Consider the following 13,533-nt stretch of genomic DNA (forward strand, 5'->3'; position numbering starts at 1 on the left):
CAGTGAGAGGGCACATGCGCAAACACACACACACACACACACACACACATAAACAAAGGCTTAGTGCACCTCAGGGCATCGTTATTGTCTACTTTCTCCTCCATATGTTGGTGTGTGCATGGATACTTTATATTTGAGTTTGTGTGTGTGTGTGTGTGTGTGTGTGAGCGAGAGAGAATCTACAGAGTCATGGCAAGAAAGGTGTCAGCTTTCAGGGGGACGTGTTGACACACGCCCACGTAACCAAGGCAACTAGAAATCGCCGCGGGTGCAGATGAAGCACGTTGTTGAGGCGAGCAATTATCCAGTTAGAGCCCTCCCCTGAATCATCGTGTGTGTGTGTGTGTGTTTGTGAGATGCACACACACACACACACACACACACACATGTGCAAGAAGAGACACCAGCACATGGTCACATGACAAGCAGAATCTTGGGAGAGGTTGTAGAGCAGTTTGGGGAGATGACACACACACTCTAACCTCCATTTTAATATTCAGGAACCAGCATGCGTCTGCCCCCGTGCTCCTCGCTATCCATCTCTACTGAGATATTTTCTAAAAATACTCTTCCACCCTTTTCTCTGACCCGTTCTTTATTTTACCCCTCTCACTTTTCTCCTCCCTTCCCTCATCCATCCATCCCTCTCTTTCTCCTCTCTCGCTCAGTGTGAGTGCTAGCTAGTGCCCAGCGGGTTTTCTAAGAGACGTATGACACACACACACACACATGCACTCACATAGGTAGGACGCACACACACACACACAGCTGTGATATGAGGCAGACAGAGGGAGACAGAAAAACAGAAAAAAATGCATGCTGAGCTGAGATAAAGTACACACACACACACACACACACAGAGGCAGGTCATGCAGAGAGAAACTCTGCTACTGCGGCTGAAGAAAAAGCCTGTGGCATATAGACCTACTGCTCTCTGGTTTTACATCGTCCCATCTTCATCAATTCTTTCTCTCTCACCTTATCATTACTTTGCTCATCTGTGATCGACTTGCCGTACAAATTGAAAATAGCAAAATGGTGGAGTCAGCTGACAAAGACTGAAGACATGCACTTTTGGTATTAAAAAGTTTGCTAATAACCTCCTACAGGACACAGCCCGGCTTGCAGTTTTTGAGCCACACTGGCTGGGTTTTTCAACCCTAACCCTAACCCTAACTAATGAAAGGGCCAAGACTCAGTGTACAGTTAGGTTTAACAGAACATTACTGTGAGGCAAATCACATCGTGCAAGTTATTTTTCTGCACCCGAAGGTTCGTCCAGCAAACTGCCCAGCCGTGGTCACAATTTAGCCTCATTCAGCTGGGAGCTGCTGTTAATCTCCCCCTCAGTTTACAACTCAAGGTGTTTGCAGTATCATTATAAAGCTTGGTATTCATGTCAGGATCTCTATTTTGAAAATGCATGCCACACTCTGCGCCCGAGTACCAAGGACGTAGGTGCTGCCACAGGGGACGGTGCAGTTAACTGCTTTGTCTGTGCCCTTGATGAAGTTACGGGCTATAAGTTAAAAGTGGAGTGGGACATTAAAAATAGTCACCTGACAATTTTGGTCGATTTTTGGATGCTTTGCATTTATCAATCCAGTGTTTGGACAGCTTTAGTGAGTTTTAAAATATTCAAATCAATGTTTACACCAAATATTTGTGTGCTAGTTATAACTGTAGCTTTCCCTAATCTGATCCATGTGGGGAGCTGCTTTTATGATGACCTACAATAGAAATCATGCTATGTCAAGAGTCTATTAATAGTCCTTTATCTGTTCTAATTAAATCAAAAATAGCTTAAATGGATTAAAATAGCTCATAAGAGCTGTTTAAGAGCCCTCGATATATGCTTTCAATAAAAGGTACACATCTTAAATTGTATGAGATATCGTGCTAACACACTATTTTGTCCTCAAATTAAAACAGAGTGTTGCTCTGAGGTGCTGGTTAGAGCAGAAATTCAACCCCTGCATTATTCCTGTGATCATGGGAGTCGTGATCATGACCAAGCCCCCTCCGGCTAGAGAAAGATATTTGATGTATATTTATATGACACATATATGTCACGTCTGATTACATAAGAGTCAGAGCACCTAATCGTGTTCAGCAAGTGTGAGTATCTTTGCGGGTTTATGCTTTAAATCTGGAATATTTGTTATTTGCTTTCTGATTATCATTATTAAGATATAGCTGTTATGAAAATGTGCATGTTCATGGTGTTTGTGAATATTTTGACCTCATCATTCATGCCAATAATGTGTATTTGAGAGGGACAGAGAAGACGACAGTGGCCCATCCATCAGTTAGAGTTGTGGTAAAAAAGAGGGAAAGTAGGGAAACGTTTAGGACAGAGTAGTGGGGATGAGGTCTGGTGATATGAGACAGATGAAATGGAGCTAGATAGTAACAAACAGATTGAATTTTGTATGAAAAAGACTAACTTTGGAAGATACTCTTTTGATTTGTCTAACTCAGACTGCTGATGCCTCATAATAGCTTTAGATAAAGAAGAAAAAGATGTTTAAATATACATATGAGCATCTGACCATTATCTTAAGACAGACTTGAAAGGACATATTCTTCAGAAAAAGGAGGAGAGAGGCAGAGTGGCGGAGAGTTGCTGTCAGTTGTGCTCGGCTGCCTCCTTCCATGTAAAGACGCCTGTTTCTGCAGCTCCTCTGCTTCTCCGTTATCCTCACCTGATCACTGTTGCCTCTCTCCTCCTATCGCCGTCTCTCTCTCTCTCCCTCTCTTTCTGGCCCTATGTTTCTCATCAGCTCTGCCCCTCTCTCTCTCTTACTTTTTCCCTCACTCTTTCTCAACCACTCTGCCACACTCCACTGGCTTCAGCAAACGGCTCCCCTGTCATATTATCTCTCACTAACACACACACACACACACACACACACACACACACACACACACACACACACACACACACACACACACACACACACACACACACACACACACACACCACAGAAGCCTACAAACAGCGAAGAGGCAGAGACGCAAGCATATAAAAAGTATACTGTTTACACCCAAAGACCACATGTGCACAGATATACTGTATGTTCTCCTGGCTATGTGCACAGACACACACACACAGACACACACACACACACACACATACATATACCTGGATAAACAGAGGCACACAGATGTGCACACTCACACACACACACAAACACACACTCACACCAAGGCTACTCTGAGGTTGAAAGAGGCCCACTGCAAGGGACGAAAGTTACAACTTAGTTGAGAGTAAAAAAGATATGCTTTTCTCTCCACCTTTGCCGCTCTATTTCACCATTTTCCTGCTTTGATACATTAAAAATTGTGGTAAATATCTGCTATCTATCTATACATATAGTTATTACTGATACACACATACTGTATACTTTTACTAACATCAGTTGAGATTAAAACGAGTCTTGAAGTATCAAAGCATAAGCAAAGCCAGATGCGAGACAACAGCTTCAAAGTGATTATTTTAGTGCTTCATGAGAGACACATGAGAGAAGTAGTCTTTTACAGACTTTTTCATTTTGTGATTACTTTATCACCCACAGTCATTTAAGGACACACCGTCACCTCGTGAAAAAAAAAAATATAGATCTCATATGTGTGCAAGTTTGCTGCTGATCTCAGATTAAACTGTGGAACATAGTGTTTAATACCTACAACTGAGTGTGTGTGTGTGAGTGTGTGTGTGTGTGTGGAGGAACACACACTCGAATTGCAAACACTTGAAAGAAAGTGATGTCTGTCTTGAGGCTTTGGAGGCACAATGGTAAATACCAAGCAGATAAAGCATGTTGAATTTTATTAAAAGAGATCTTTACTTCAATCAATCAATCAATCTTTATTTATATAGCATTCATAACAAGGGTTTTCTCCAGATGCTTTCCATAAAGATCACATTCAGATCAAACTCAATGATTCAAACATTCAAAATAAAGGATTCAAGAATCTTTACTTATTTGTTAAGAAGTGTTTCCATCATTATCAAGAGTATCACGTGTGGTGTGTTTTGTTTTATTGCAGCTTTGAAGGCAATCTCTTAATGCTCTCACTATTTGACTGATGAAATGTTGACTGAGAGTCTCTGGAGACGTGATTTTTGCTTTTTGCAACAAAGTAAGCGAAAGAAAAGAGCGGCTGTTTGCTGGAGACAATGCCCGCTGTATTCTGGTCTGTGGCCGCTCCGGAGAGACGCTCTGCTTGCATTTCCTCAGCAACAATAACACCGACAGAATCGCAATAAAATTACTAAATGTTCGAGCCAAGTGAGCGGACTGAGGAGGGCTTCTCCAGCTGGCTTCCCTGTGTTTCCTGTGTGGTCCGCTCAAAGGGTTAAAGCCCAAAGTGAACTGAATTGTAAGAAGTTGGTTTCCAAGGGAAACTGTTCGCACCGTTCCAGCTGAGGCGGGTCAAACCAACTGCCTGACACGGAAGGGGTAGGGGTGATACGGCACGATTGCGAATTAATTTCGCTTCAAATCGCTTATCAAATATCAACATACACGTATATACGTATTAAACAGTATTAATATCACTAATATTAGCGTTCTTTGTGATTGAGTCTGTTTTTTGACACATATGATAAGCACCACTATTTACGTGCACCCCTCCCGTACAGCTAGAGTGCTGAGGTCCCTGCCAAGTCGGTTTGAAAAGAGCAGACAAAGGCTTTGAGCTCAGGACGCCCCTCTCTCTCTCTCACTCTGCCTACAAAGCCAACCTAGCTCTATCCTTTCTGCTTTTCTATCATGGAAATGTTTTTCAATAGGCGGCGTTAAGAGTGCTGGTTTTATTTTTACTTTCTCATTCTGAAATGTACGACCGTCTGGATCCCCGCTCGGCCGAGAGAGGACGGCTTTTTGTAGGTATAATACAAGGAAGCGTCGTCTGAGAGAGGGAGAGAGAGGGGGAAGGATTGACGCTTTTTCCTCCTCTCCTCCTCCTTCTTCCTTTCGCCCCCCTCTCCTCCTCTTTTTGGCGGAGAGAGGGGTTGAGGCAGGAATAAACGCTTTTTTTGTTTTTTTTTTCTTTTTCTTTTTTTAATGCATTTGAATCCTACTGCGCAACCAGACCGGATCACGTGGGGCTGGAGAGAGTTGGATCGATTTTGCACAGTTCAATGTGAGAAAAAGAGAGAGAAACAAACAACTCCTATTTCTTTTTTTTACTTCTGTGGATAAGTGGGACTGTTGATACTTTTGCATAATTGCAAGAGAAGGGGGGTGTTTGAGTGGGTTCCTTTTTCAGCCTTGGAGGTGTGGAGTATTAATTCTTATATGCCTGGGGTTTGAAAAACAATGGAGACGCACATTTCGTGCCTCTTCCCGGAAATTTTGGCCATGATTTTCAGCTATCTGGACGTGAGGGACAAAGGCAGGGTAGCCCAAGTGTGTATAGCTTGGAGGGACGCATCCTACCACAAGTCAGTGTGGAGGGGGGTGGAGGCCAAGCTGCACCTCCGCCGGGCCAATCCTTCCCTGTTCCCCAGCCTCCAGGCCAGGGGTATCCGGAGGGTCCAGATCCTGTCCCTGCGCCGGAGCTTGAGCTATGTGATCCAGGGAATGCCTAACATCGAGTCCCTCAATCTGTCCGGCTGCTACAACCTGACGGATAACGGGCTGGGTCATGCGTTTGTGCAGGAGATCCCATCACTGAGGGTTTTGAACCTGAGTCTGTGCAAGCAGATCACAGACTCCAGCCTTGGCAGGATAGCTCAGTATCTGAAGAACCTGGAGGTGCTGGAGCTTGGCGGCTGCAGCAACATCACCAACACTGGGCTTCTCTTGATAGCCTGGGGCCTCCACAGGCTCAAGAGCCTCAATCTGAGGTCCTGCAGGCATGTCTCGGACGTGGGGATTGGACATTTGGCAGGCATGACCCGCAGCGCAGCGGAGGGCTGCTTGAACCTGGAGTACCTGACTCTCCAGGACTGTCAGAAACTGACAGACCTGTCACTCAAACACATTTCCAAGGGGCTGACCAAGCTCCGGGTACTGAACCTGAGCTTCTGCGGTGGGATCTCAGACGCAGGGATGATCCACCTCTCCCACATGGCCTCCCTGTGGAGCCTCAACCTACGCTCCTGTGACAACATCAGCGACACGGGAACCATGCACCTCGCCATGGGCACGCTAAGGCTCTCCGGGCTTGACGTTTCCTTCTGCGACAAAATAGGGGACCAGACCCTAGCATACATTGCCCAGGGGCTGTACCAGCTCAAGTCCCTGTCCCTGTGCTCGTGTCACATCTCTGACGACGGGATAAACCGGATGGTGAGGCAGATGCACGAGCTGAGGACCCTGAACATTGGTCAGTGTGTGCGCATCACGGACAAAGGGCTGGAGCTCATAGCTGACCACCTGACCCAGCTGGCGGGCATCGACCTGTATGGATGTACCAAGATCACCAAGAGGGGACTGGAGAGGATCACACAGCTCCCCTGCCTTAAAGTGTTGAACCTGGGACTCTGGCAGATGACAGAGAGTGAGAAAGTGAGGTGATTGGAAGTGTTATGTTGTTTTGTTTTGTTTTGTTCTTTTTGTTTTTGGATGGGGACAGAGGGAGGCATGAGGAGGAGGGGGGGAATAGATCAGCGGGGAAATTTCTTTTCTTATTTAAAAAGAGAGAAAACCTTCCTCTTCCCTCCTGTGTGGTTGTGTAAGGTGTGCTTCTCCCGTGTGACCAGAATTTTATGTTCAGATGTTTTATTTTTCTTTCTGCTGGCCGTGCAGGACTTAAATTAGTGTTTGAAATGACTTAATATTCTGCTTGGTAGGAAGCAATTAAAACTTTTGTTATGAGCTCATGAAGATCCCTGTTTTGAACTCAAATCAAGTTTTAATGTCACATGAATCCTGACATTGGACTGGAATAACTTCAATGCAAATCAGCTTGTTTCACACATTTCTTAAATTCAAGTGTCATTTGAATAATCTGCTCCTTTCATTGACACTTGCTTCCAGAAAATTCTCAAAGTGAAACTTGCATTTATCCAAAACGACATCCACCTTTTCATTTGAAGCAAAATTAGTTTTCAGAACTTTTTATTTTATTATTATTTTTTTTACAGTGAGTCTGGATTTGAGACATTCACGACTAATCTCCGCTACAGCCATCACGCCTAAAAACATTTGGCTACCTCGTATGTGGTTGTTTTCGAAGGGTGTATACTGTTAAAAAATAAAAGAAAGCAGAAGGAAAGCCAGAATGAGAGACTGGGAGAAAATGTGCCTAAAGGGACTGTGTCTGCCCCCTCCCCCATACCCTCCCTCCTTCCCTCCCTGCTTCCCTCCCTCCTCCATGAGCAGAGCTGGAGAAAAGAGACCAGGACACAATCTAACTACCTTTGTTCATTAACCCCCATAAACAGCAACAATTTCCCAGAGAGAGAGAGAGAAAGGGAGAGCGAGCTATAAATTCTACTCAGATTTCAAGAGGGCGATGCTTTATGCAAAAAAAAGAAAAAGAAAACAAAAACCCGCTTGTGTGCAAGAGCTGTTTTATTGTCTATTTTCCTCATCTTTTTAGGGATGAAGTCCAACTTTAACTCCCTGTAGAGACGTGTTGTGTTCAAGCTTTGACAAATATAAAGGAGGCAAGATTATCAGCTTACCCTTAGAACAAATGCCTGTAGTCATCCTATAACAACACTATAGAGATATAGGATTGCAAGATAACATAAAAAAGGTATGATCAGGCCATTATTAAACACATACGTCCATGTAAGGGTGTTATAGGAATATTCTTTTTTTTTTTTTGTAAGGGATGCTGGAGGAAATAAACGTCAGTGGATGTTGTTCAGAGTGTCGTACTTCAAATTGAAGTGAATTCTATATCTTATACCCTTTATTGATCAAAACGAATCAGGGTTTGTCTCATGGCTTTATTTTCCCACGTTAATGCCAACACAGGTCGCATTCATATTCATGTTGCTCTCACCGGTGAGAGGGAGGGAGGGAGGGAGAGAGAGGGAGGAAAGGTAGGGATGTCTTTTTTTCCTCCTCTTTTTCTCCATCTCTCCCTGAATAAAAATACCCTGAATCCATTTTGAGACATGCTTAGAATAATGAGCGATCGATTATTTTTCTTTCTCTCTCTCCATCTCGGGTTACAAGCGGAATGCATCTCTTTCTCTCTCCCTCTCCCCATCTCTCTCTCTCTCTCTCTCTCTCTCTCTCATTTCATGCACATACACACACACACACACATTAACACACATGCACACGCGCGCACACATGGAGACCTGTGTGTGTGCGCGATTTAATGTAATGCAATGACCTGCTAGAAAATTAATATACGGATGTGCGTCCTGCTGATAAAGCTGTGTGTGTTTGACAATAAAAAGATGTACTGTATATTATGTGTTTGTAAAGAAGAAAAAAATGCAGAATCCCAAAATTAAATTGTTTTATATTCTTACGGTTAAAACAATTAAAGATATTTATATAATGAACGAAATGAGCGGTGTGGACTACTTTTGTGTAGGTGTAGCACTTCTGTTTTTTTCTTTTTTGAACAAGAATGTGGAAAATATAAGTTTCCACAAGGTAATTGGACATTGTTTATTCCCACAAGACAGGCAGCACTGCTATAGTCTTGTCCTGCATTGAGATTGTCCTTATTTAACACAATGAGGGCTTTTATTTTAATGCATTGCTCCTAATAACCACCCACACATTTCTCAGTATTGTCCCTGATCAGTCCAGTCTTGCTTCTCAAAGGGGCTGGAGAGGGAAAAAAAAGGAAAATCTGTTGTTTTATTATTTACGAGGAGATTCAAAATGGATGCTTGCCGTTTTGATTTGGCTGCAGTGCCTGTGTAATTAATTATCACCAGGGCGTTTATTATAGGAAGCTGTTCTACCCTGCTGATTTTTTTAATCATAAACGTCTGTTTTATTTTTTTCCCTGAAATGCAGCAAAATAAGGTGTTCAGCTCAACTCGAAAGGGCAGCTGAATCTCACATTTAAGCCTCGAGGTTTCAAGGGGGGGTATGGGGTTTTGTTTGGTGGATTTCGTGCTTTAACTGGAAGATTTTGGGTTTTAGTTTTGGTTATTTTTGCAGTGTTTCATTTCACATGTGGCAGAGCTGCATCTGTGCGGCTGTATGTGCGGAGTAATGAGATCTAAAGTTGGTTAGAGCAAATTTCCCTCTTTCTGCTTTCCATCAGGACGTGTCCTGTGTGTGAAGTGACACCACACACACACACACACACACACACTCACACAGAGGGTTGCCAGACCAGTCAGTAGCCATTGTCCTTCTTTAGAAGTTAGGAAGGCAGGTTTTGGTGGGGGATTTTTTTTTCTTCTTTTCCTCTCTTTCTCCTCCTCTTGTTCAGTCACGCATACCAGATCTTAGACCAGGCAGGAGACCCCCCCCCTCCACACCCCCTTCTCCTTGCTTCCCCCTACAACCCCACACACACACACACACACACACACACACACTTTTTAGCATTCCACACCATCATTCAAAGCATTTAAGCATTCTCTCTCTCCTGACTCTCTGTCCATGGGGATTTGGGGATAAAGACCAGTGGAGGGATTGTTGACCACAGGGACACAGAGAGACAGAAAGAAAGAGGACACAGAGAGGGAGAGAGAATGTCAGTGTTTGCTGTTTCTTAAGTTTGCTTTAGCTGGCCTTTGGTCTTGCGCAATAACACTGCAACGAGTGCACATTGAGATGCGAAAGATTTGTCTGTGAAATCCTGTGGCACTTTATCTGGAAAACGTCTGAAAACCACAGGAACAGTAATATACTTAATGAACAACTGTTGATATATATTCTACCTACACATCACTATTGTTGCACATTTTGTGTCTGTGGTTAATGTGGAACTGAGCTGGCTCGGCTGAATACTGACTGCTGCAGCAAGGCGACAAAAGAAGTAGAAGTAAACTCAAAACGAAAGAGGTGTGACATCATAATAATTGGAGCTTGATAAGAGAATAGAGAGGAGGGCGGTGTACAACATATACAATTGTCTTTTTATCATTTGACATTTGGGTTCTGCAGACCTTTCCAACAGATACAGGAGACATAATGTGACAAGGTCATATCATGCATTTCTACCAAAAGGTCTTCAGGCTGCAATGAAGACTGACAAAGGTACAATCAGCTGCATTCAAATGATAATGTGATACTTTAATAATCCCCATAGGGAAAATCTCTTTTTGTTTGCCACCTTCCACAGGGAGGTCAGAGGTCAGGCTCGACTCCAGATCCCCACTGCTGGAGCTACTGGGGGTTCGATGTCTTGCTCAAGGACACATCAACAGGGTGGAGGGTTGTCATGATTTTACATTAGGTCACCTTGCCTCCCGTGCTGTCAGTTTGTGAGTCCTTGGAGGACGTGCAGGCCACCTATGAAGCACCAATTGTAAAATACTGAAACTCTTTTTCTATGAAACAATTCGCCTGAACAATCTGTGAGGGGAATGCAGACTCGTCCCTTATTGTATAAGTTGCGGTCTCAATTTGCATTTTGAATAGAGGGAGCCGAGTGTGAATTAAGCTCTGGAGTTTCGCTGCTGGGTGTTCGGCATTATGTAGTTACAGAGCATGATATATCACTCTATTGTACACAGCGCAAGTTAACTTTGTGCTGTATGAAATGAGCTGTGCATTAAGTATTGAATGCAGGTGATATCAATGTTTTTATTGCTAAAAAGTTCATTCATGTTTGAGAAAAGCTATACTCCCTCGTATTTAGTAGCTACTTTGAGCATGCAAGTACAGAACGTTACTCCTTTTTAGTCCAGGTCTGCTTCCATTTTGTAAGAGTTGTGCACATTCACATCCAGTAAAACCACTTTCCTGCAGGTATAGTTTAGTATTTGGATTTTCCATCTAAATGATATGTAGGTTTCAGATTTAAGCACAACCTTTCAACTGTTTTGAATCCACTTAAAGTAATTGTTTGAGTAATTATTCTTGATGAGAGTTAGATGAGAAGATTGATGATGCTTTCATATCTGTGAGTTGAATGTGAAATTGGAGAATGGAGAACTGGGAGATGCTTAGCCTAGCTTAGCTTAACTCAAAGACTTTTAAGGGGAAAAGCTACCCTGGCACCGTCTAAAGCTACGTATCCGCTCACCACCAGCTCACTAATTAACACATTACATCCAATTTGCTTAATCCGTATAAAACTGGTTTTCTTTGGATGTCCAGTAACATCATGATGTTGACAAAACTCCACAAAGTGCAGTAAAACCACAAGTTGTGTGCCAATTAGTGAGCTTTAGAGGTGTTGGTAGACCGACTTTGTTGCCTGTGGACAGAGCCAGATAGCCGTCTGCAGTCTTTATGCTAAGGTCAGCTGACTAGCCAGCTGTAGCTTCACATTAACCATACAGACAGCTAGATATTCTTGTCCGGCTCCCAGCAACATAGTAAATAACCATATTTCCCAAAATGTTGAACTACACTTCAACAGGTTCAAGTCTTACTACTGTATGTTGACAGTCTGATGATGTGGAGATGATCAAAAAGTCCACATACAAAAAGCCACAAAATGGCTGGCCAACAAATTTAACAAAAAGTTCTGCCATGTTCAGCAAATCGAGGATGAGACTGAAAGCTGGTGATTCCCCTGCTTGGCTCACTTCCCTGTGTAGATGAATTCCCCTACAGACTAAGCAAGGCACCAACACCGCCAGACTCTGCTTTATTTAACTCAAAGGTTCCATTGTGGCAAGCATGCTAAAATGTGTGCAACCGTTGGCGCTGTAAGGTTGCTGGGATCAAAGCACCCACCAAATGGCTTTATATTAAGAGTATACCTTGTGCTTAGTGTGACTCTCTCTTCAAACCCACACATCCTGCCTGTCTGCGTGACTGACAGCTTCTACGCAAGTTAATTCAAAAGCCTACAGGCACCCAAATTAGACAAAAGCCCTCATTTCTTCCCCATATAGGTCACTGACGAACCTTTTCGTGCTATAAATGCTGCTTTTGCATTTGAACTTTGGTGTGTGAGTGAGCGAGTCGGGCCTGTAAGTTGTAAAAGTTGAACAGTGACTCGTCACGTCATGCTCTGAACCACATTTCCTGTCAGGCAGAGAGGAACAGCAGTGTGTGTGTGTGTGTGTGTGTGTGTGTGTGTGTGTGTGTGTGTGTGTGCTCGTGTAAGAGAGAGAGAGAGAGAGAGAGAGAGAGAGAGAGTGTGTTTTACTGCTATCATTAAAGGAATAGTTCACCATTAAAAGGGGAACTAGGGTTCTTAACAACAAAGCAGCAGGGGTATTAGCAGCAGAGTGTTACTGCCCTCCCCCACATCTCTCTGTCTTTGGCTGCAACTACTTGTCTGCTGCGTTGTCTGCCTGTCTGTCTGTGTGCCTGTATTTCTGGCCAGTTTTAAGTCTCTGCCTGTCTGTTGGTCAGCTTTCACCCCCGCCATTTCTTCCTCTCAACATACTTCATCCTAATTTTGAAGCGATTTTCTCTTTTCATTCCTGTCTCTTCATCACCACCTGCCTACCTCCCACTCTTGTCGTCTCTCTTTTTCTCTGATTCAGCACTCGACTCATCTTCCTCACCCCTTGCTTCTGCCTCCAGCTTTATCTCTTTCTCCCTTTCATGCCCACGGTGTCCCTCTCCCTCCCTATCTTTCTACTTCTCCTCGCTTTCACCATTTCCATCTCTACCCCCCCACCGCCTCTCCTTCCTCCTCTCTGCGGCACCTGGTGTTGAGGTGTCGCTGAGGTACAGTAGACGACTCTTTGAAGTCCCACGGGCCCTCGGGGGCTGTGTGAATGTGTCTGTGTGTGTGTGTGTTTGTGTGTGCGGGTGTGTGTCAGGAAACTTTTTTATCAGCAGCTCCAGTCAAGAACATTTGGCGTTGCTTTTGATTTGGGCGTCTCTAATGTTGAAACGACCTTCCCTGTGTAAGTGTTTCGTACAAGTGTTCATGTGTGTGTAGTGTATTTCCTGATTATGCAAAGCAGGGGAATTTAAATCCCTATTAGTGCTTCCTTTTTCGGTTTTCTCAACCAATCAAACCTGGAGAGTTAAAAGGATAATTGAGGTATTTCTTTGAATTTAAGGAATGTAACATAAACTAGATATTTTTGTATGTATAAAATGAGTTTGATGAACCCTTTGGGATATAAAACCACATAAATATAAAAGCATAATTCAATTATTATCATGCTTGATGTTTTTAAGCAATTTGGAGAAGGATAATGGTATGGTCATATTGTAACTTACTCGGTTCAGGGCCAGCACAGTCGGAGAAAATAGGGTGGTGGAGCAGACGAAAAAGCACCTCAGTCTTAAAGTCTGCTATAGTCAGCACCCAACCTAGAGAGAGAGAGAAAGAGAAGGGGTGGTAAAGCAGAGAAAACCAGGGAAAGTGAAGAAGAGAAAGGAAAAAGAATCGAGGGAGAAACAAATGAGAAAAAAGTGAGGTTGGTGAATAAGAGAAGGAGAGGGGGAGTGAGAGAGAGGAATCTGTGAGTCACTGTTTAACTGTGGGCTGCTAGAAGTCGGCTAG

At 43.5% G+C, this 13,533-nt stretch overlaps 2 protein-coding genes across 2 annotated transcripts in view; one reads left to right on the top strand and one right to left on the bottom strand.

The window, feature by feature from the left end:
• wnt5b (wingless-type MMTV integration site family, member 5b) overlaps positions 1–13,330 on the bottom strand; it is a 37,141-nt gene extending 23,811 nt beyond the window's left edge. The window contains exon 1 of the mRNA XM_070854142.1: positions 13,248–13,330. The gene's annotated coding sequence lies outside the window, so the exon portion shown is untranslated. The remainder of the gene's footprint in view (positions 1–13,247) is intronic.
• On the top strand, positions 4,717–8,477 carry fbxl14b (F-box and leucine-rich repeat protein 14b). The gene has a single exon (XM_070854140.1). It carries the CDS (start codon positions 5,328–5,330, stop codon positions 6,528–6,530), a length of 1,203 nt encoding a protein of 400 aa, XP_070710241.1. The 5' UTR covers positions 4,717–5,327; the 3' UTR covers positions 6,531–8,477.
• Positions 13,331–13,533: the final 203 nt, after the last annotated feature.

This window comes from Pempheris klunzingeri, chromosome 22 (genome assembly GCF_042242105.1).
Source record: "Pempheris klunzingeri isolate RE-2024b chromosome 22, fPemKlu1.hap1, whole genome shotgun sequence".
NCBI classification, from domain to species: domain Eukaryota; kingdom Metazoa; phylum Chordata; class Actinopteri; order Acropomatiformes; family Pempheridae; genus Pempheris; species Pempheris klunzingeri.

Bases quoted from the DNA above. Each gene is read 5' to 3' on its own strand.
- fbxl14b (XM_070854140.1), top strand. From the start codon at position 5,328: ATGGAGACGCACATTTCGTGCCTCTTCCCGGAAATTTTGGCCATGATT.